Below are 22,808 nucleotides of genomic sequence, written 5' to 3'. Positions count from 1 at the left end.
CAGTGTCTGCTCTAAAGAAGCCTGTGATCCGTCTCTGAGACAGGCTGGCCTCTCCCCTCATCAGGCTCTCTCTGTGTTTGCGCAGCTCGAGCAAAAACAGACCCAAGCATCTCTGATCCTTGTACCGCATGACTCTGGAGAGTGGTTCAAAGCCCTCTCTGAACAAGCAGTGGAAGCGGCCACATATCTCGTAGTAGACAGGGCAGTGGCATGTGTAGTGCAACTCTGTCTCAGGCTCCAAGTTACACGTGAGGCATGTCCTGGCCTTTGTTGATACTCTGCTGTATCTCCCAGTCTCGATCCGCAGCTGGTGTGAAGATGTGCGTATCTGTCCAATAGCACATCGTATCCCATGAGACAAGTAGGTGTCCATGTATCTGGGTCTCGTCACAAAACCGTCCTCCGTAAGCTGGAGAAGATGCTTTCTCTAGAAAGCCATCTTCGTGCCCAGCTCCTGTGCTGGGTGTATCCATGTCCTCCTGGTGTCTAGTTGAGTCAGGTTCTGGCGGATGAGCCTGGTGATCTCCGATTGTTGTGTGAGAGTCAAAGAGGGTGCATCCAGTGAGTATTGGAAGGGGGGTAGTTTGTCTATGTTGAACCCATGTGCCTGAAACCATGATGTCATCTCCCCTTACGAGCATGCTGAATCTCCCTGCATGGTTAACTGTCGAGAGGACTCAAGTGCAAGGCGGGCATATCTGTTTCTATGGAAGTTCCCACATGCGGTGTATGAAGGAGACAGATCTGGTGAGCGCCTCAACCACTAGTGGGGGGGCAGCTAGCTCTACTCGGATAATGGCACGTGGTACTGAAGTCTTGGCTCTAATGAGCCGTGAGATCATAGAAACTAGTGGCTTCTCCATGTCCCCCCATCCATTAGTGTGACCTGTCCTCCCATGATGGTCCAATGAAGGTCCCCAAATCTGAGAGAGAGAGAGAGAGAGAGAGAGAGAGAGAGAGAGAGAGAGAGAGAGAGAGAGAGAGAGAGAGAGAGAAATGAAATGAAATGTTATATTAACGTCTTCAAAAGGCCAGAATGACCTATGAGACCAAACTGATACAAAAGTGGTGAATCTGTTACAATGTCTGGGTACCTTAGTACTAAAGTACTGAGTGTGAAAAGTGTGAAAGTGTGAAAATAAATGTGAAAAACTAAATACAAAGTATTAAATAAACTTCTTAGGAGCATTCTGGGTGTCTGGCTAGAATGTTCTAATCCTTTGTTGTAGTCTCCTCCGGTGAAGTGTGCTTCTGCATCTCGGTCGTGGTCGTCTCGATTAAGGTGAAATAAAATGAAATGTTATATTAAGGTCTTCAAAAGGCCAAAGTGACCTATGAGACCAGAAAGTTACAATGTGTTGGATCTGATACAAAGTCAAAGTAACAAAATAACAACATAACAAAACAAAAAATATACTATGGGATCCTACATTGGTCGATGTGAACTAAGCAAAATGGGCGGCTTGCTGGGATAGCTGAATCACAGGAGATCTAGCATCGGTCGTTGGTGGATCTCATCAATCTCCTCGATGGTCAGTAGTCTGACCGGGCGTCGTGCATGCCTGGCCAGAGTGCTCCGAATCTTCTGATGTATCCTCCGTCGATGCTGTGTAGTCCTCCACAGTCGTGGGCGCTTGGATTTCCCCAGCTCGATCGCTCGGTCGATCAGTGTGCCTCTGGTGTAAGACGAAAGGGAGCTCTGCTGTGGGAGTGGCTCTTGCGGCTGTCTCGTGTCTGCTCTGAAGAAGTCTTTGATCCATCTCTGAGACTCGCTAGCCTCTCCACTCATCAGGCTATCTCTGTGTCTGCGCAGCTCGAGCAAGAACAAACCTTGGCATCTCTGATCCTTGTATCCCATGACTCTGGAGAGTGGTCAAAAACCCTCTCTGAACAAGCAATGGAAGCGACCTCGTATCTCATAGTAGACGGGGCAGCAGCATGTATAGTGCAACTCTGTCTCAGGCTCTATGTCACACAAGGGGAATGTCCTGGCCTTTGCTGGTATTCCGCTGTATCTCCGAGTCTCAATCCGCAGTTGGTGAGAAGATGTGTGTAACTAGCCAACAACACATCGTATCCCATGAGACAAGTGGGTGTCCATGTATCTGGGTCTCGTCACAAAACCATCCTCCGTAAGCTAGAGAAGATGGTCTCTATAGAAAGCCATCTTCGTGCTCAGCTCCTGTGTTGGTTGTATCCACGTCCTCCTGGTGTCTATCTGGGTCAGGTCTTGGCGGATGAGCCTGGTGATCTCGGATTGTGTAAGAGTGAGAGATGGTGCATCCAATGAGTACTGGATGGGTGGCAACCTGCCTATGCTGAATCCATGCGCCTGAAACCATGATGTCATCTCCCCATACCAGCATGCTGTATCTCCTTCCATGGCTAACTGTCGAGAGGACTCAAGTGCAATGCGAGCATATCTGTCTCTAGGAAGTTCCCATGTGCGGTGTATGAAGGAGACTGATCTGGTGAGCGCCTCAACCACTAGTGGGGGGGCCGCTAGCTCTGCTCGGATAATGGCACGTGGTACTGATGCCTTGGCTCTAATGAGCCGCGAGAGAGAGAGAGAAATGAAATGCTATATTAACGTCTTCAAAAGGCCAAAGTGACCTATGAGACCAGAAAGTTACAATGCGGTGTATCTGATACAAAGTCAGATTAACAAAATAAATTAAACTAGGATAACTAAATATAAATAATGTGGAATCCTAAACTAAGTTGATAGGTGTGAAAGGTGAAAGCGTGAAATGTGTGAACTAAGCAGTACAATGTGTAGACAATATGGGAGGGAAGTAGAGATCGATCTTCATAGAGATCCATCTTCATCTGCACTCTGGACGAAGAAAAAGTATGGCTCGAATTTTGTGCTGTAGCCTCCTTCGAAACTGTGTAGCTCCTCTTCTCCATCGGGGTCGTCTAGATCTCCCTAGCTCCAATGCTCGGGCTATGAGAATGCCAGTAGTGCGGGCAGACCTGTCCACTGTTGGCTGCTCCTTTGTCTGTTCTTTTGGGTGTACAATATCTAGTGTAAAGAAATCTGTGATCTGTCTATGGGGTTGTCTCTCTTCAGCTCTCCTCGGTAAAGTTTCTCTATGCCCGTGTAACTCAAGTAGATATAGCCGAAGACATCTCTGATCCTCATAACTCATGACCCTAGCTAGAGGCCCAAAACCTTCTCTGAATAGACAATGAAAACGGCCTCGTATCTCATAGTACACTGTGCAATGACATAAGTAATGTACCTCTGTCTTTGGCTCTAGCTGGCATAAGCGGGATATCCTGCTATCTACTGGTGTCCCTGTGAATCTGCCAGTCTCAATCTCGAGCTGATGTGAAGACGTGCGTATCTGGCCAATGGCACAACGCAAACCATGAGAAAGATGCGTGTCCATATAGCTAGGTCGAATCACAAACCCATCCCCCGTGAGATGGAGAAGATGCTCTCTATAGAAAGCCATCTTTGTGCCCAACTCCTGTATCGGCTCTATCTATGTCCTCCTCGTGTCCAACTGAATCAGATCTTGACGAATGAGTCTATTAATCTCTACCCGCGTCAGAGACCTCAAGGGTGCCTCTAGAGAGTATTGAAAAGGAGGCAACCTGTCCATGGTGAAACCATGTGTCTGAAACGATGATGCCATCTGTGCATACCAGCATAATGTATCCCCATTAAGAGCTAATTGTCTGGAGGACTCTAGAGCCACCCTGGCATATCTGTCTCTGGTAGTATCCCACAGACTGTGTACAAAGGAGACTGATCTGGTAAGCGCCTCAATCTTCATAGGGGGGCCAGCTAATTCTGCTCGAATGATATGCGGTACGGAAGCCTTGGCTCTAATCAGCCGAGAGATCATAGATACCAAGGGCTTCTCCATACGCCTCGTACCATCCTGGCCTACAGAAGGTTCCCAAACCTGCACCCCATATAACGTAGCAGAGGCAACCAAAGTATCAAAGAGCCATAACTTTGAGAGAGAGAGAGAGAGAGAGAGAGAGAGAGAGAGAGAGAGAGAGAGAGAGAGGACTCACATTGACTGGGCTGCTTGGGACACTGGCCCTGCTGCCTCTATGCGGTTGTTTCATGAGACGCGTATGCTGGATGTAGATTTCATAGCAGAACATTATGACATTGGTCGCGGGGTGACAAACAGACTTCTTGAGATTGACTCCGCTATTCCTTCACAGTGGGATGCAGTTATGCGAGGCACGGTTCAAATGCCTCCACATAGTGGCTGGGAAGGTCTCTTTGCTCAGAGCACTCTCTTATTAGTTCGTTTCGACACCATGCTGTTCACAGTTGATTCTGACTCCTCTCAGGGGATTCATGCTAGATTGACATATGCTACCACCTCTTCGCACCTTGTCTACCCTGGCGCTCGATGGGAGGCCATACGAGTAGTTGGCTCTCGCGGGAAGCGTCGTTGTGTTGACCCTCGTTTCGCATCCGCTGATGCCGCCCTTTGGAGGCTTTGGGTGTGGGAGGGTCGTGCCTTATCACAGCTTTATTGGGACCCAGGAGAGTGGCACTGGCCTCACTCTAACCCCACCGGTGCACATGTATCATTTTTTGAGTACACTGTCAGAATTGGAAGATTCGCATTGATGAGACAGCACCCAGAGCAGCCTACTCGTATGCGTTTCTGGTTACATTCAGGTCTCTCCCATGCCTATCTACAGCAGTTTTGGTCAGCCATCTGGGATTTACATGCGGCTCGTCGAATTTATTTTTTCATGTGGATGATTGCACATGCAGGACTTCCAGTTGGGACTTGGCTTGCTACTATGGGTCATGATCCGTTATGCGGTCGATGTCCTTCGCGACTACCTGAGTCACCTGCACACTGTCTTTGGTCATGCTCCTCTTCTCTTATAGTGTGGCTACCAGTTTGCTTTTTACTTAGCAGAGCAGTGTTCAGGATGGATTTCTCACTTGGGGCTCTGTCTCATGGTTGATGCCGATGCCTGGACCGCATCTTTTCTACGAGGGCTCAGACACAAATCCAGCTCTTATGCTTACCTCGACTGGTTATCGGCGAGGGACTTTGGCTATGTTACCACAGATCGCATGGCAAGGGGATCCTCAGACACGTGATGAAGTTTTTTCAGTCATCACTAGCAGTACACTATGGAATATTTGGAGAGCTCATTGTCTTCACATTCTCAGTGCGGCTCCACAGCTCCTTCAGGATACACTTACTGCCATTTGGCTGGACATCATTCACACCCTGATTTGGTAGTGGGATTCTTCCTCAGGTACATCTAGAGCAGCCGAGGTTCGACGATTTGCCTTTCTTCGGCGTTGGGCTCGAGCTCCACTCTTTTTCACACTTACAGGTGGACAGATTATCTGGCATTATGCCCCCCCTCAGTGGTTTCTCCTCCACTCATCACACAGACCACCATGAGATTGTACTAGTCGAGTTGTCACTCTAGTGGCTATCATCCTTACATTCAGCTTGTACACCCCACGTGACAGGCTATTTTGGCATCTGTTGGGGATTTATTGTACTCAGTAATATACAGCCCTGATTTTTCCAAAAAAAAATAGAGAGAGAGAGAGAGAGAGAGAGAGAGAGAGAGAGAGAGAGAGAGAGAGAGAGATGAGATGAGATGAGATGAGATGAAATGAAATGTTAACGTCTTCAAAAGGCCAAAATGACCTATGAGACCAAACGGTTACATGTGGTGAATCTAATACCAAGTCTGGTTACAAAAAGTACAAAGAATTGAAAGAAAATTGTGGGTAGGGGTGGGGTGAAAGCTGATACAAAGGCACAACGAGAGAGATCCGGCAACATTGGAAAATTACAGATTTCTTTCAGTCACAGACGGAGGAGTCCGAGCAGCCCCAACAACATAACAACATCAAAGGCACCAGAGGCATACTACTTGATCGGGCGATAGAGTTGGGGCGGTCCCGTCGCTCACGGATGAGGGGGCCCTCTCAACATCGACGCAGATTGCGACAGAGGATCCATACCATACTGGTGCAACATAGGAGCCGTCTCGACAGAGTGCCTACCTTGGAGGACATTGAATCTCTATAGCCTTTTGGATATTGATGTATATGTATATGATGCGCGCGCACGCACACACACACACACACACACACACACACACAGAGAGAGAGAGAGAGAGAGAGAGAGAGAGAGAGAGAGAGAGAGAGAGAGAGAGAGAGAGAGAGAGAGAGAGAGAGAGAGAGATGAAATGAAATGAAATGAAATCTTATATTAACGTCTTCAAAAGGCCAAAATGACCTATGAGACCAAAGCGTTACAATGTGGTGAATCTGATACAAAGTCAGAGTAACAAAATGAAATGATAAAATGATAAAATAAAAGTACTATGGGATCCTAAACTGGTAGGTGTGAACTAAGTAGCTAGCTGGGATAGCTAAGTCACAAGTCACAAGAAATCCAGCATCGGTCGCTGGCGGATCTCATCAATCTCCTCCATGGACAGTAGTCTGACGGGGCGTCGTGCATGTCAGGCCAAAGTGATCCGAATCCTTTGATGTAGCCTCCGTCTATGCTGTGTAGTCCTCCGCAGTCCCGAGCGTCTGGATCTCTCCAGCTCAGTCGCTCGATCTATCAATGTGCCTCTGGTGTGAGGCGACAAGATCTGCTGTGGTAGTAGCTCCTCTAGGTGTCCAGTGTCTGCTCTAAAGAAGTCTGTGATGTGTCTCTGAGACTGACTAGCCTCTCCTCTCATCAGGCTCTCTCTGTTTCTGCGCAACTCGAGCACGAACAAACCCAAGCATCTCTGATCCTCGTACCTCATGACTCTGGAGAGTGGTCCAAAGCCCTCTCTGAACAAGCAGCGGAAGCGGCCTCGTATCTCGTAGTAGACGGGGCAGTGGCATGTGTAGTGTAACTCTGTCTCAGGCTCCATGTCACACAAGGTGCATGTCCTGTCCTCTGCTGGCACTTCGCTGTATCTCCCAGTCTCGATCCGCAGCTTGTGTGAGGATGTGCATATCTGGCCAATGGCACACCGTATCCTATGAGACAGGTGGGTGTCCATGTATCTGGGCCTCGTCACAAAACTGTCCGCCGTAAGTTGGAGAAGATGCTCTCTGTAGAAAGCCATCTTCGTGCCCAGCTCCTGTGCTGGCTGTATCCATGTCCTCCTAGTGTCTAGCTGAATAAGGTCCTGGCGGATGAGCCTGGTGGTCTCAGACTGTGTAAGAGTCAGAGAGGGTGCATCCAGTGAGTACTGGAAGGGGCCAATCTGTCTATACTGAATCCATGTGCCTGGAACCATGACGTCATCTCCCCATACCAACATGCTGTCTCCCTGCTTGGCTAACTGTTGAGAGGACTCAAGTGCAAGGTGGACATATCTGTCTCTGGGAAGTTCCCACAAGCGGTGTAGGAAGGAAACAGATTTGGTGAGCGCCTCAACTACTAGTGGGGGGGCAGCTAGCTCTGCTCGGACAATGGCACGTGGTACTGAAGCCTTGGCTCTAATGAGCCGTGAGATCATAGAGACTAGAGGCTTCTGCATGTCCCCCCATCCATCAGTACGACCTACTCTCCCGTGATGATCCAATGAAGGCCCCCATATCTCAGCTCCATAGAGCAATACAAAAGCCACCAAAGTGTCAAAGAGCCAGAGCTTCGTCCGAGGCTCCTGAAACTGAACCTCTGAACACATCCTCTCCAGTCTCCCCAATATCGAATGGGCTCTGGTCAATCTAGTCTTTGCTGCTCTCCTCAAAGAAAATGCTGGTCCACTAAAAACCACTCCAAGGTAAGTGTAAGCATTTGTATATTCCACCATCTCCTGGCCATATGTGAATACGGGCTCTGACCTCCTGATCCACTGTGGGGTGGTATTAAAAACCATGACCTTGGTTTTACCAAGGTTGACAGACAAGCCACTCTCATGGGCAAACCTATGCAAAGCATCCAAGTGACGTTGCATCCCCTCCGGAGAGTCGGAGATCAACACAATAATATCAGCATATAACAATAGCGGAATCTACGTCCCTGCCAGCGGTGCACCTCTATCACCATCTCTCTCAATGTAGTCAAAAACCTCATCCACATACATACCAAATAGAGTAGGAGAGAGCGGGCATCCCTGCTTCACCCCAATAGTGGAGTGGACCGGTGTAGATAGACCCTCTGAGGTGCGTACATGCCCTACTACTGATCTGTACAGTGCCACGATCCCCCAAATGAGCTCTGTGGGTACTCCCATCTCTTGTAATCTGCACATCAATCTAGCTCTGGGCACTGTGTCAAATGCTTTGCGGAAGTCCACAAAGCTGCAATAGATCCGTCTCCCACGGGATCTGCCTTCCTCGATGATGGCCCCGAGTGTCAAAATATGGTCAAGCGTGGAGAAACCTCTCCTGAACCCTGCCTGCCCAACAGCACGCATTCCCTCCCTCTCTGCCCACCTACTCAGCTGCTGCTCAAGAATGGATGCGTACAACTGTGCCAATGTGTGTCCAATCATGATAGTGCGGTAATTTCCAAGCTCCATAGGATCTCCTGACTTGAAGATAGGTATGATCGTAGACAGGCTCCAAGTATCAGGCAAGCCCTCACACATGGCACGGTTAAACATAACTGCTAGAAGCTCTGCTAGTAGATCTCTGGCATGCATGAAATTCTCAGCCGCTAAGCCATCATGATCATATGCTCTCCAGTCCTCTTCTTGTCAATGGCCTTCTTCATCATTTCAGCGGTGAAAAAGGCACATGTGTGTGGGCATGGATCGGGGGGGTCGGGAAGGGGCTGCTGTCCGGAAACTGTGTACAAAGATGATGCGTACTGACCCCAGGTCTCTGTAGAGGTAATGGCAGGGGGGGGGAGAGTGCTCATGAAAGAGTCTCCATGCCTCACGTGAGTCTTGACTCAAGAATAGCTGGTATAAATCCTGCTCTAGTCAAGCCAAAAATGCCCTCTTCTTCCGCCGCACTAGGCGTCGGAAGTCAATCTGTGACTGTCTGTGTGTGATGTCCCCCAAAAGCACTTCCCTCTGAAGTCTAGCTCTAGTCTGAAGGCATGCTCCCAGAACGTCTCTGCTCAGGCTGTGTGTGTGGGTATGCCTCTGCTGCTGCTGCATCATGAAAGAGAGAGAGAGAGAGAGAGAGAGAGAGAGAGAGAGAGAGAGAGAGAGAGAGAGAGAGAGAGAGAGAGAGAGAGAGAGAGAGAGATGATATGATATGATATATTAATGTCTACAAAAGGCCAAAATGACCTATGAGACCAACTAATTACAATGATGAGTCTAGTACCAAGTCTGGGTACAAACAAAGAAAACTACAAACAAAGAACTGATAGGAGTGCTACCGACTCCTATGGGTGGCTGGTAGGCTAAGCAATGGTATCATGCCATAAAGGTACAAAGTGGGGATAAGTGTCACCATGCTACAATATAGCAGTAGCATGAAGCCTATCCTGATCGACACTCTGGGTGTCGTGCTAGAATCCTGTGGATCCTCTGCCGCAAATTCCGCCGGTGCTGCGTGGCTCCCCTCCTCAGTCGCGGTCGTCTCGATCTCCCAACTCTATAGCTCGATCAATGAGAGTACCACTGGTGTGTGTATGGGTGGGAACCGAGCTCTGTGGTGGTGGTGTCCCCTCTGCCTTTGTGGTACTCAGACTGAAGAAATCTGAGATGCATCTCTGGGACTGTCTCTGTATTTGCCCATTCAATAGAGCGTCTCTATGTCTCTGAATCTCAAGTAGGAATAATCGGAGACATCTTTGATCCTGATATCTCATGACTCTATCTAACGAGTCAAAACGATCTTTGAATAGACAATGAAAGCGTCCCCGTATCTCATAGTAGACTGTGCAGCGACATATGTAGTGAAACTCTGTCTCTGGCTCTGCATGGCATAACTGACATATCGTACTGTCTGCTGGTATGCCTCTGAATCTACCTGTCTCAATCCCAAGCTGGTGTGAAGATGTGCGAATCTGGCCTATAGCACATCGTAACCCATGAGATAGATGTGTGTCCATGTAACTGGGCCGTGTGACAAATCCGTCTGTCGTGAGTTGAAGAAGATGCTCTCTATAGAAAACCCTCTTCGTACCGAACTCCCGTGATGGCTCTATCCATGTCCTCTTGCTATCAAGCTGGATAAGATCCTGCCGAATGAGTCTAGTAGTCTCCATCCGTGTAAGAGCCAAGGATGGTGCATCAAGAGAATACTGGAAAGGGGGCAGCCTGTCCATGCTGAAACCATGCCTCTGAAACCATGAGCTCATCTGTGCATACCAACATGATGTATCTCCCTGTAATGCCAGCTGTTTGGATGACTCAAGAGCAAGCCTTGCATACCTGTCCCTGGTGGTGTCCCATAAGCTGTGTACAAATGATATTGATCTGGTGAGTGCCTCAACCTCCATAGGTGGGACAGCCAGCTCCGCTCGTATGATGTCATGTGGGACTGAGGCCTTGGCTCTAATCAGCCTAGAAATCATAGATATCAGGGGTCTCTCCATATTACTCCATCCAGCACTGTCAATAGACGGTCCCCAAACCTGAACCCCGTAGTGCATAACTGAAGCGACCAAAGTATCGAAAAGCCAGAGCTTTGTTCGAGGTTCCTGGAACTGAACCTGCGAACAAATCCTCTCTAAACCACCTAGGGCTGCATAGGCACGAGTCAATCTAGTCTCTGCTGCCACTTTCAGTGTGAACCTCGGTCCACTAAAGACCACCCCAAGATATGTGTATGCATCAGTGTACTCCACACTGTCCTGCCCATATGTGAAAGTAGGTGCTGATCTCCTAACCCACTGTGGCGTGGTATTAAATACCATGACCTTGGTTTTACCAAGGTTGACAGACAATCCACTATCCTCTGCAAAACCATGCAATGCGTCCAAATGTCTTTGCATACCCTCTGGTGAGTCTGATATCAACACGATATCGTCAGCATACAATAAAAGAGGGATCCATGTCCCTGCAAGCTGAGCACCTCTATCTCCTCCTCTGTCAATATAATCAGAGACCCCATCAACATACATACCAAATAAAGTAGAGGACAGTGGGCATCCCTGTTTCACTCTGATAGTGGAGTGAACTATGTCAGATATCCCCTCTGATGTGCGTACATGACCCATCACTGAAGTGTACAATGCCATAATCCCCCACATCAGCTCTGTGGGTACCCCCAATTCCATCAGTCGGCGCATCAATCTGGTCCTCGGTACTGTGTCAAAAGCTTTGCGGAAATCCACAAAGCTGCAGTATATCCGTCTACCATGTGCTCGACCCTCCTCAATGATAGCTCTGAGTGTAAAGACATGATCTAGTGTGGAGAAACCCCTTTTGAAACCAGCCTGCCCAGGTGCCCGTATGCCCATAATCTCTGCCCAACTGCTCAGCCTATGCTCGAGGATGGATGCATATAACCGTGCCAATGTGTGTCCTACCATGATAGTACGGTAATTCCCCGGCACTATGGGGTCTCCTGTCTTGAAGATAGGTACAATAGTAGATAATCTCCAAGACTCAGGGAAGCCCTCACACGACACGGTTGAATAACCGTGCAAGCATCTCTGCCAACAAATCCCCAGCATGTATAATGTGCTTTGCTACCAAACCCTGCCTGCCTTGCTCTGTTGCCCGTCTGGTCTTCATCCTGTCAATGGCCTCCTTTACCATCTCAGTGGTAAAGAAGGTGCTCGTAGCCGGACATGGATGTGGTGGGTCTGGTAGTGGTGGTTGTCCAAGTACAGTGTATAAAGATGCTGCATACTGCCCCCATATCTCTGTAGAAGAGAGAGAGAGAGAGAGAGAGAGAGAGAGAGAGAGAGAGAGAGAGAGAGAAAAGAAGAAAAAGAGTATTTTAACGTCGTAGGAAACTATCCCAAGAGACCTTAAAGATCTATCCGACGAGGAGAGTTGAACTCAAGACTTGTTATTCAAGAGGGAAATGGCATAACCAATCTACCACACTTGGGTGATAGAAAGGTTATACTATTTTCCTCTTTTTATAGCGCACACAACCACACCCACAACCACACACACACAGACCCGAGAAGAAGAGTATTTTAACGTCGTAGGAAACTATCCTAAGAGACCTGAGAGAGAGAGAGAGAGAGAGAGAGAGAGAGAGAGAGAGAGAGAAAATGAAATGTTATATTAAACGTCTTCAAAAGGCCAAAATGACCTATGAGACCAAATTGATACAATCCTTGTGGATCTAATCGTACAAAAATAAAATGAAGTGAAGTGAAAGACTAAAACTAAAAGACTAAAATCATTAGTCTGAGAATCATCATCATCATCATCCATGCCCGAGGATGCCCGACATCGGGCGTTGTCCGAGAAAGTATTGCATCGGTCTCTGAAGAGCTTTGTCAATGTCCGCCTTTGAAAATAGTCGTACTGGGCGTCTCCGATGCCGTGCTAGAATAGTCTTGATTCTCTAGTGGAGCCTCCGTCGATGTCGTGGTCGCCCTCTAGACGTGGGCGTCTAGCTCTCCCAAGCCCAGTGGCTCTGTCCACTAATATACCTCTGGTAGAAGTGGTCTCTGAAGTCTATTGTGAAGCATGCTCATCTGGCTGCTGAGTCCCTGCTCTTAAGAAATCAGTGATCTCCCTCTGTGAATGTCTCCCACTACCTGGTCTCCTTAAGAGACTTTCCCTATGTCTGCGCCTCTCTAGCAAAAACAACTCGAGGCATCTCTGATCCTGATATCTCACGACTCTAGCCAATGGTCCAAAGTCCTCTCTGAATAGACAGTGAAAGCGGCCTCATATCTCATAGTATACCAGACAATGACAAATGTGATGTAACTCTGTCTTTGGCTCTATATGACACTACTTGCTTATCTTGGCTTCTGCTGGTACTCTCCTAAATCTGCCAGTCTTAATCTCTAGCGGAGCGATGATGTGCGCATCTGACCAATAGCACATCGTATCCCATAGGATAAATGAGTGTCCATATAGGCCGGTCTGATCACATATCCATCCTCTATTAGCTAAAGGAGATGCTCTCTATAGAAAGCCATCTACGTGCCCAACTCTTATACTGGCTGTATCCATGTGCTTCTGGTATCTAGTTGAATCAAATCTTGTCATATAGGTCTAGTGGTCTCTGTCCGTGTGAGAGAAAGGGAGGGTGCATCCAAGGAGTACTAGAATGGAGGCAGTCTATCCATGTTGAAGCCATGTGATTGAAACCATGATTCATCTGCTCATACTAACATGCAGTGTCCCCTTGTAGCGCTAGCTGTTGGGATGACTCAAGGGCTAGCTGAGCATATCCATCTCTGGGAAGGTCCCATAAATTATGCATGAAGGAAACTGATCTAGTAAGGGCCTCAATTACGAAAGGGGGGCAGCTAGGTCAGCTCGAATAATCTTATGTGGCACTGACGCCCGAATCATCTGAGAGATCATAGAGACTAGAGGCCTCTCCATACAGCTCCATCCATCAGTGCTACCAGATCTGCCCTGGTGGTCCACTGAGGGCCCCCAAATCTGAACCCCATAGAGCATAGCTGAAGCCACTAGAGTGTCAAAATTCCAGAGCTTTGTTCGAGGTTCCTGAAACTGAACCTGCGAAACACATCTTCTCCAAACCTCCCAAGGCTGGGTCCCAATCAATCCTCTCAAGGGCCCCCACCCTGTTACCGGAGTGGTATTTGCTTTCTATTGTGTAAACAGATTGTACACAAATGATGTCACTCAATGCGAGACTTTTCCAAGTTTTTGGTTTTTTTTTTTTTTAATCCTAGTTTTGGTTTTGGTTGTCCATTTACGGAACTCAAACTATCAGCATCTAGAGAATTTATGTACGTTCATGCCTAAACTGAAATTTTCTGGTGCTAGCTGATTTATGGTTGGCTGGATGATCAAATATTATGCAGGTTAGGTGGTCTCCGTTTGTTCCTTCTTTGTTCCTTAGCTGCAGCAGCGACTGGACTGTCTGCCTTTGGCAAGAGGACAAGGTTAGCTGGTTTCTCTACTAAGCACATTGGCTGATAGCCATTCAAAGTTCTCTCTTTGTTTGTGTGTTTGTAAAAGCCCTTCTGTGGATTAACCGTAGATGCATGGCAGATATTATTTGTAGCAATTCTACTATCCTCAATTTGCATGTCTGGTTAGGTAATTATATATTTTTTAACAGCTGACTATGTACTCTCGTATTTTAGGAGACTGCCCTTCTGGTATTTCAATCAGCAACCCAGAGTCTGCAGGACCTGCGATGGTCACTTACACATGCATGCGTTTTTGGCACCACTTCGGATGATGGTCATTTAGAGGTAAGCTTATTCTGTAGAGATGTATACCATGAGACAATTGTAGCATTGTTTTAAGGGTTTATTGTTTCTCTGTAGATTTGGGATCTATCACTTTCAGCAGTGAAGCCGACTATTGTGTACGAGGAGAAAAGACGGCTATCTTGTGTACTGTTCTGTGAGACATCTCCAATTGTTGTTTCAGCGGGGAACAATGGTGCTGCAAGCATCTTCAGACTGGTAATTTCTAACTTGCTCAAAGAATACAACTGTGCCTGGCTATTCTGACTCCATGACAGTTTCAAGGGACAATTGGGAAAAAGGGTTAGGATTTCTAGTTAGAAGGGCCTAAGTAGTGTGATCAGAGATTATGTCTCTGCAAATGACCTCTCTCTAGTCAAGAAAGAGGCTTAGAATCATAATGGAAGGGGGTAGTTGATCAGATTGGTCCTATGCTCCATAGGACCAAATTCATCTTTATAAGAGTCGGTCTACAAAAAACCTGAGTCAGTGGAGGATTCTGCCACATTCACTCAAAACAATGCCCAGACTACTAAGTCTGGATCCAGGATCTTGTGGAAAGATGAAATGTAAGTTCCGACATCGAAGCCCCTCATGGAGAGGTCTCTAACGTAGGAACACTAAGAATGAACTGTCCACCCAACCATAGGAGTCCCATGTATATAGAATGGTCTTAGCCTGTTCACACTTAGCTGAGAACACAGGCCAGGCATGTCTAGGCCTATGGTGTGCTGGGCTACACACCCTTGCGGCCGTCGTAGGCCTCATAACCTCTTGTGTAGCTCCACCCCCAAGCTCTATGCACCCACCATGTGCTTTATGCACTCTATCCGTGCATGACGTGTGCGCTCCATGGTCCTGATGCTATATCTGACGTGACAGGAGAGTTCTGCAACATGAAAAGAATGATGGCTAATGTGCTGATTGACGTGTTCAGTTGTTTAATGTATTGAATCCATCTTTGTGGTGCTAATGGATGCATGATTTGACTGAAACTGGGCAGGTTGGGTTTGACACCGAAACGAAGGAAGCTGATGAGGTTCAAAAGTTAAGAAAAGCTTTGGCTGCAAATGTCAATACTTTACCCGATTAAGATTGAAAGAGGCACTGCTTTTGGAGCCTTTTGGATTCAACAAAAAACATACGCTGATGAGGTCTGTAAAGGGCGTCTGCACGACGTTGCCCTCAGTGGTGAATTTCAATTATCAAGAAAAGGGACCAATATAAGAGCGAGTGAGCTGCTGATTATGGTCAAAAAAGTCTAGGGTTCCCTTCTTTGTAACCATTCTGAAGGGTCTCTTAACTATCCTGGGTTGCCTCTAGTGGACATATGAGGAAGGATATCAATTCCTTGCTTTGATCTTGTCACTCGCCCGCTTTCTTGTGGGTCTGCTTTGCCTTCCTTGCATCTGTCTCACATTGCGATAACAAGGGTTGGGAAGGTTCTACAGTTGAGAGTTCTGGAAAGGCTCCATGGCCGGGTCTAATCTTTGAGTTGCCAATGCTCACTGCTGTAGTATTAATCAAGTGGTTTCTGATTTGCATCTTTCATCTGAATGTATTGATTCCACATGGACTGCTGTTGGTACCAAAAAAAGCCCTCTAAGCTCTAGTCAATGAGCTGCAATATGAGATTAAACACAGGGTGTCAATGAAACTAAGCTGTAGTCAATGATTTAGCAGCAAAATCAAAACCTTTTGCTTTCCATTGAATCTTATCATTTTTGGTTCATGAGCAAGGTAAGAATGCTTACCAAGAGAAAAAACATCAATTAAGGATCAGCCTGTCTACACTTGAATGTGAGCACCAAATCATACATGGATTAGCAAGATGCGACATAAAGGAGATGACTAAGTCAAGAATGAAAGCCATCACCACTTGGTCCCGTTAGACTTGTTTACTCTCTCTCTCTCTCTAGGGATAGTTTCCTACGACGTTAAAATTCTCTTCTTCTTCTCTCGCATTTTGTATAATCATATTGGTTACCTAAAAGAAATGTATAGGACCAAGCAACCAAATCAACAACTATGTACAAAGGCTCGAATTCCAATATTGGACACAAGAATGAAAAGCGCGTTTCCAAGATAGGAAAGTAGTCATGCTCGCCGATCAAGCTATGCATTAGACCCGTGCACGTCCAATTTGTGCTCCAATCACGACGCATGCCTTGTTGAATTGTAAGGTTAAACATGTCATGTAAAGGGCAATGTGTTTCCTCACTTGTACATTTCTCATTTTGGTCTTATATCTTGAAGATCCCTTGCCTTGGAAGTGGCCAATTTCTTAAGCCCTCCAAATACATTTCTAATGGTAGAGAAGGTTATATGAAAGATAACCATGACATGGCATCTTTCCACGATTGGTTGTTCATATTAGATTCTTGCCCTATATATACATGTAATAAGAATCATCAAAACTATCAACACGGTGTCCTTTATATTTTTCCAAAAATCTACCACATGCTCGTGTTTTCTCTTGCGTTTAGAAAATTTGTCAATTGCCTTCCCAATGTTTGTCAATGCTTGTGTGTTCTCTTGCGTTTGGAGAATTTGTCAATTGACTTCCCAATGTTTTTGAATACATGTTCTGTATGCATACAATTAGTCTTATCTTTTTGTGCATCTAAATTCATCACGTAATTTTGTATTTCCTCTCTCTCTCTCTCTCTCTCTCTCTCTCTCTCTCTCTCTCCCCCCCCCTCGCGCTCACCTCCCCTTGATGCCCTGTTGCCCCCTCGCGCCCTCCCTTGTTGCCATACACTTTGCACTCACCTCCCCTTGCTCCCATCTCGCATACGAGGGCCTGGAGAGTGGGCAATAAGGAAAGTGGAGCAACGGAGAAACCTCGAAAGAAAAGGCACTCATCCTTCGTTTCCCTTCCATGGAAACAAAGGACTTCAAGAAGAGACCGACTCTAAAGAAGACTGGCATCTTTCTTGGAGATGACCTCACCCTCTCGCAGATTGCTCATATGCAAGAAGTAATGCCGGAAATTAGAGCAGCAAGGGAGAAAGGGAAGATTTCTTTTTATAGGGATGGAAGGGTGGTGATATTGGAGCGACGCTCCGCGTGACCTATGGAACCACACTAAAGATGGCAACTTGGAATTGTAATGTGTCACTCCGCCTTGATGTAGGTGCCTTTGAGGATAGTTTCATAGGGAGAGAGATCATTTTCTACTCTGAGATGCATCAAGCCCCTGGGCAATACATGCCTCAGGTGAGTGGATATAGATGGGAGACAGCCTGTAGATAGGAGACCAGATCGGAGCATCGAGGACGGGGTTCAGGGGGAGTGGCAATTCTATTCAGGGAGGAGTTGTAGCCATTGATATATATAGCACGCAAGGATGAACAAGCTAGGTACATCTGGGTGAGGCTCAGGGCAGAGACGGGAAGATATCTCTACATTGCTATTTGTTACTTTCCTCATAGTACGTCAGTATATGCATCACCTAGATGACAGTCCCCCTTTGCTAATTTGGATAATGACATATGGGAGTTTTCTAAGGATGGTGACATTATCATACTAGGGGACTTCAATGCTAGGACTATCCAACACCAGACAATATTTTATGATACTTTCGAGGAGATGCTTAGGGAGCTGGACGTTAGAGAGATGGGCCTATCCAGACTATCACAAGATGAGGAGTACATTGAATATGGAAGATACTTGATAGATATGGAAATTGCACATAGATTGGCCATTTTAAATGGCCTACAAAGATTGTCAATAGCTGGAGGTTTTACTAGCTTTCCACACCGACATGGTGCTAGTACAGTGGATTATGTAATGGCCCAACCAAGTCTCATTCCATTATTTCAGGACTTCATGGTGGGTACTAGGCCAGTTGGAGTGGTAGTTGATCAAGCTATTGTGTCTTTCACCCTGACGTTTCAGTTCAGCACAACTCCATTAGGAGAGGTCCCCAGGCACACTCGGTATACCTTCATGAGGGAGACAGATTCTGTGTACATGGATGAGATATACAGGCAGCTATGCACTCAAGAGCCGGGACGACCACTGGTTGCACTCACTCAGATATTGACAGAGACGCTCCGTGATGCAGCATCAGAGGCATACCCCCACAGTCAGCCTACATGGAGACGGTCTAGGAACATGCCCCAGAACAGTTGGTATGATGAGGAGTGTAGAGAGACGATGATCAAATTACAGAGGGAAGTGCTCATGGGTATTACCACACATAGACAATCACGGATTATCTTTCGCCGCCTAGTGCGACGAAAGAAAAGGGCTTATCTATCTCAGCTAGAGCGGGATCTGTATGAGTTATTTATGATTCAAGACTTAGGCAAAGCATGGAGGCTATTCCATGAGCATTCACCACCACCAATGGTCACCTCCACAGAGACGTGGGGGGAATATTCCACATCCCTCTACACAACATCAAGGCAACCACCTTTGCCGGACCCACCAAGACATGCCCGGAGACATGTACTTTCTTTACTGCCGAGAGGGTAAGGAAAGCCATTGGCAGGATGAAGACAAGGAGAGCACATGATCATGATGGTCTGGTAGCAAAGCACTTCATCCATGCCAGAAACATGCTTGCAGGGCTTCTTGCTATGATGTTTAATCAAGCCATGTATGAAGGCTTTCTTGAGACTTGGAGTATGTCTACGATTCTGCCTATTTTCAAGTCAGGAGATCCCATGATTCTAGGGAACTATCAAACCGTCATGGTTGGTCACACATTGGCTAGGTTGTATGCATCCGTTCTTGAGCAGGAGTTGAGTAGATGGGTAGAGCGAGAGGGCATACGAACACCAGGGCAAGCAGGATTCAGGAGAGGTTTCTCCGCTCTTGACCAGATTCTGACAAGCTATTATTATGGAGAGTAGACACCATGGCAAGAGGACCTACTATAGCTTTGTGGATTTCCACAAAGCCTTTGACACAGTGCTGAGATCTAGACTTATACACAGACTACAGGACATGGGTGTGCCTATAGAGCTGATATGGGGTATTCTGGCTTTATACATGACAGTGATTGGGGGTACGCACTACTGAGAGAACGTCTAACATGGTCCACTCCACTATTGGAGTGAAGGAGGGATGCCCCCTATCTCCGACTCTTTTTGGGATGTATGTGGATGAGTTTTGAGACTATGTAGAGCATCAAGGAGACAGAGGGGCTCAACTAGCAAGGACATGGATTCTGTTGTTACTATATGCTGATGATATTGTATTGATTTCTGACTCTCCAGAGGGGATGCAACGTCATTGGGGTGCAGCGTCATTCAGATGCTTTGAATACATTTCCTCATGACATTGGATTGTCTGTCAACCTTGGGAAAACCAAGGCTATGGTGTTCAACACCACACCACAGTGGGTCAGGAGGTCATCGCCCACATTTACGTATGGCTAGGAGAGTGTGGAGTACATAGATGCATATACCTATCTTGGGGTAGTTTTCGGTGGACCGGTGTTTTCACTAAGGAGAGCATTAGAGACTAGACTGACGAGCGCATATGTAGCCTTGGGAGGATTGGAGAGGATGTGTTCGCAGGTTCAGTTTCAGGAACCGCGAACAAAGCTATGGATTTTTGACACTCTAGTGACCTCAGCTATGCTCTATGGAGTTCAGGTATGGGGGCCCTCAGTAGACCATCATGGGAGATCTGGCAACACAGATGGATGGAGATGTATGGAGAGGCCTTTGGTCTCTATGATCGCTTGGATGATTCGGCCTAAGGCCTCAGTGCCGCATGAGATTCTCCAAGCCGGGCTAGCCCCCCCCCCCCCCCCCCCCTCCCCCCCCACCCACCCTTCCGTGGTTGAGGCATTGACTAGATCAGTATCCTTTATCAACAGTTTATGGGATCTCCCCAAGGATAGATATGCTCGGCTTGCCTTGAAGTCATCTCGACAACTAGTGCTACAAGGAGATACGACATGTTGGTATGGACAAATGACAACATGGTTTCAGTCACATGGTTTTAGCATGGATAGATTGCCTCCGTTTCAATACTCCCTAGATGCACCCTCCCCTTCTCTCACATGGAAGAGATCACCAGACTCATACGCTAGAATCTGATTCAGCTAGATACCAAGAGCACATGGATACAACCGACACAGGAGTTGGGAACGAAGATGGCCTTTTACAGAGAGAAACTTCTCCAACTCACGGAGGACGGTTTTGTGACTAGGCCTGCATAGATGGATACGCACTTATCTCATGGGATATGATGCGCTATTGGGCAGATACGCACATCCTCACATCAGCTCCAGATCGAGATTGGCCGATTTTGAGGGGTGCCAACAGGGGCCAGGATATGTCACCTATGTCACTTAGAACCAGAGACAGAGCTGCACTATACATGTCATTGCCCGACGTACTATGAGATACGCGGCCGCTTCCACTGTCTGTTCAGAGAGTGCTTCTGACCATTTTCTAGAGTCATGAGATACGAGGATCAGAGATGTCTCGGATTGTTCCTGCTAGAGCTACAGAGACGCAAGGAGAGCTTGCTGAGGCCATCAGGGGAGAGACAGTCTCAGAGACAAATCACAGATTTCTTTACACAAGCCAGGGAAGAGGTTGAGGAGCAGTCACCGCAGCAGATCTCAGAGTCCACCCACACTAGAGGTACGTTGATTGACCGATCCATTGAGCTAGGCAGATCCAGACGCCCACGGCCTCGAGGGGTCTCCCAACATCGATGAAGGTTGCAACAGAAGATACAGATCACTCTAGCTCGACATGCAAAATTCCCAACAAGAGTATTGACCATGTGGATGAGATTCAACAGCGACCGATGAGAGATTTCATTTGAACCCGCCAACACACACCCCCCCCCCCTGTCCCCTCAATCTCAATTTCGAATCAGCTTCAGATTTATTTTCTTAATGTTTCTAGTGTTAGTTCTTTGTACTTTTTGTACTCAAACATGATATCAGATTCACCAATTGTAACTTTTTGGTCTCATAAGTCATTTTGGCCTTTCGAAGACGTTAATATAATATTTCATTTCATTTCATTTCTCTCTCTCTCTCTCTCTCTCTCTCTCTCTCTCTCTCTCTCTCTCTCTCTCTCTCTCTCTCTCTCTCTCTCTCTCTCTCTCTCTCTCTCTCTCTCTCTCTCTCTCTCTCTCTCTCTCTCTCCGTCTCTCTCTCAGAGATCATTCAAGATTTTTTGGACAAACTAGGGACGAATTATAGAGTCCATGTCACCACTAAAAGCGGTGCCGTTTATGCTAGTAGAATTTATGAGAGAGGGGCGTCTCATAAATTTAGTCCGATAGATGAACTAGTTTTCTATATAAACCCATGTCATACATATTCTATGGCACGATTGATGCACAACTTTAGTTAAAACGGTATGTAGGTTTGCTAGACTTTGCTTCTATTTTGCTTATTCAACTATCCCTTCTGTTCTAGCAAGAAACTCAAGCTGAGTGTGTGTAGTACACTTTGTCAACTTCTATATGAGAATGAGAATTGTTAAGCTATGCTTAGGATTCGGTTTCCATCATCCATGGTTCTCTTATTCATGAACACATTGCTTTTGTCCTATTTTGTTTGAGAAAGAGACTTATTAGAGTAGGTTTAGGCATTGAATTCCATCAACCATGCTTCTAGTCTGGTAATTATTCGTCAGCATGTTGCTTCCGTCAAACAGATCATGCTTTATATATATGTGTGTGTGGTTGTGGCACTCTGTGTTGTGAGAAAGGGACTTGGTAGACTAGGTTTAGGCTTCATATTCCATCCTTCACCTGATTTCAAATTAGATGCTTTTATTGTTCTACACGTTCATAATTGTGTACAGTGTCAGTGTGTGGCTATTTTACTTAAATACATAAGAACAAAAGAACTAAACAATTCAAAAGACAGGTGGCTTTAGATAAGTGACCAGGGGTAAGCACAAAAACAACTCATCCTTAGAATTATTTTTGTACATTGTAATAAGAATGAGGTCTCATTCTAGTGTAAAAGTGAAAATGAACTTTTATATTGGCTGCTACAAAAAGTAGGATTAGTTTGGTACTTGAAGGATCGATTTTGGTTCTTTTTTAACTTGAAATTGAAAAAGTCATCACTCCTTTAGGATTTTTGATCGAAAGGCCACCACCCCTTCCGATCCAAGTGTCTTAATTCCCAGTTTTTGCTCATTAAGCATTTTGTGTCTTGTATACCCATTATTTTTGTGGAGTACTATGCAATTTTTCCTGTAAAGGTCTTATAAAGGAATTAGATGATATCAAGAGACAATCCCAAAAAAACCCAGTACAATCTAACCCAAAAACAAAAAACCTTTTAATCTGCATGATTTAAAGACATCACAACGGAGTGAAGTATGACCAAGAGCAGGAAAAACCCAAGTAAGGTCGCGACGCACACATGCCCTTGTACTAATGGTCGAGACTGTGCCATACCAAAAAGAAAGAACAACTTAGCTCATTAAGTCAAGAAGAAGGGTCGACCAAAAGATCCCTTTGTAGAACCATCCAAATTACATCAATTACAACACTGAATGTTTATACAGATCATAACTAAGCTATGATCATTGTGCAACCGAACAATACGCGACAGTTCAT

At 46.3% G+C, this 22,808-nt stretch overlaps 1 protein-coding gene across 4 annotated transcripts in view; it reads left to right on the top strand.

The window, feature by feature from the left end:
- Positions 1-16,222, top strand: part of LOC147423391 (uncharacterized) — a 114,230-nt gene extending 98,008 nt beyond the window's left edge. For all 4 annotated transcript variants that reach the window (XM_086501800.1, XM_086501797.1, XM_086501801.1 and 1 more), the window contains exons 16-19: positions 13,854-13,934; positions 14,139-14,249; positions 14,325-14,465; positions 15,250-16,222. In XM_086501800.1, the coding sequence (XP_086357926.1) occupies positions 13,854-13,934; positions 14,139-14,249; positions 14,325-14,465; positions 15,250-15,339 (423 nt within the window). In that variant the 3' untranslated portion in view covers positions 15,340-16,222. The remainder of the gene's footprint in view (positions 1-13,853; positions 13,935-14,138; positions 14,250-14,324; positions 14,466-15,249) is intronic.
- Positions 16,223-22,808: the final 6,586 nt, after the last annotated feature.

The sequence above is a fragment of the Adiantum capillus-veneris genome, chromosome 26 (assembly GCF_014529385.1).
Source record: "Adiantum capillus-veneris isolate H3 chromosome 26, ASM1452938v2, whole genome shotgun sequence".
Lineage (NCBI taxonomy): Eukaryota > Viridiplantae > Streptophyta > Polypodiopsida > Polypodiales > Pteridaceae > Adiantum > Adiantum capillus-veneris.
Note: the sequence above shows the minus strand (reverse complement) of the source record. Positions and strands in the feature narration are given on the sequence as shown.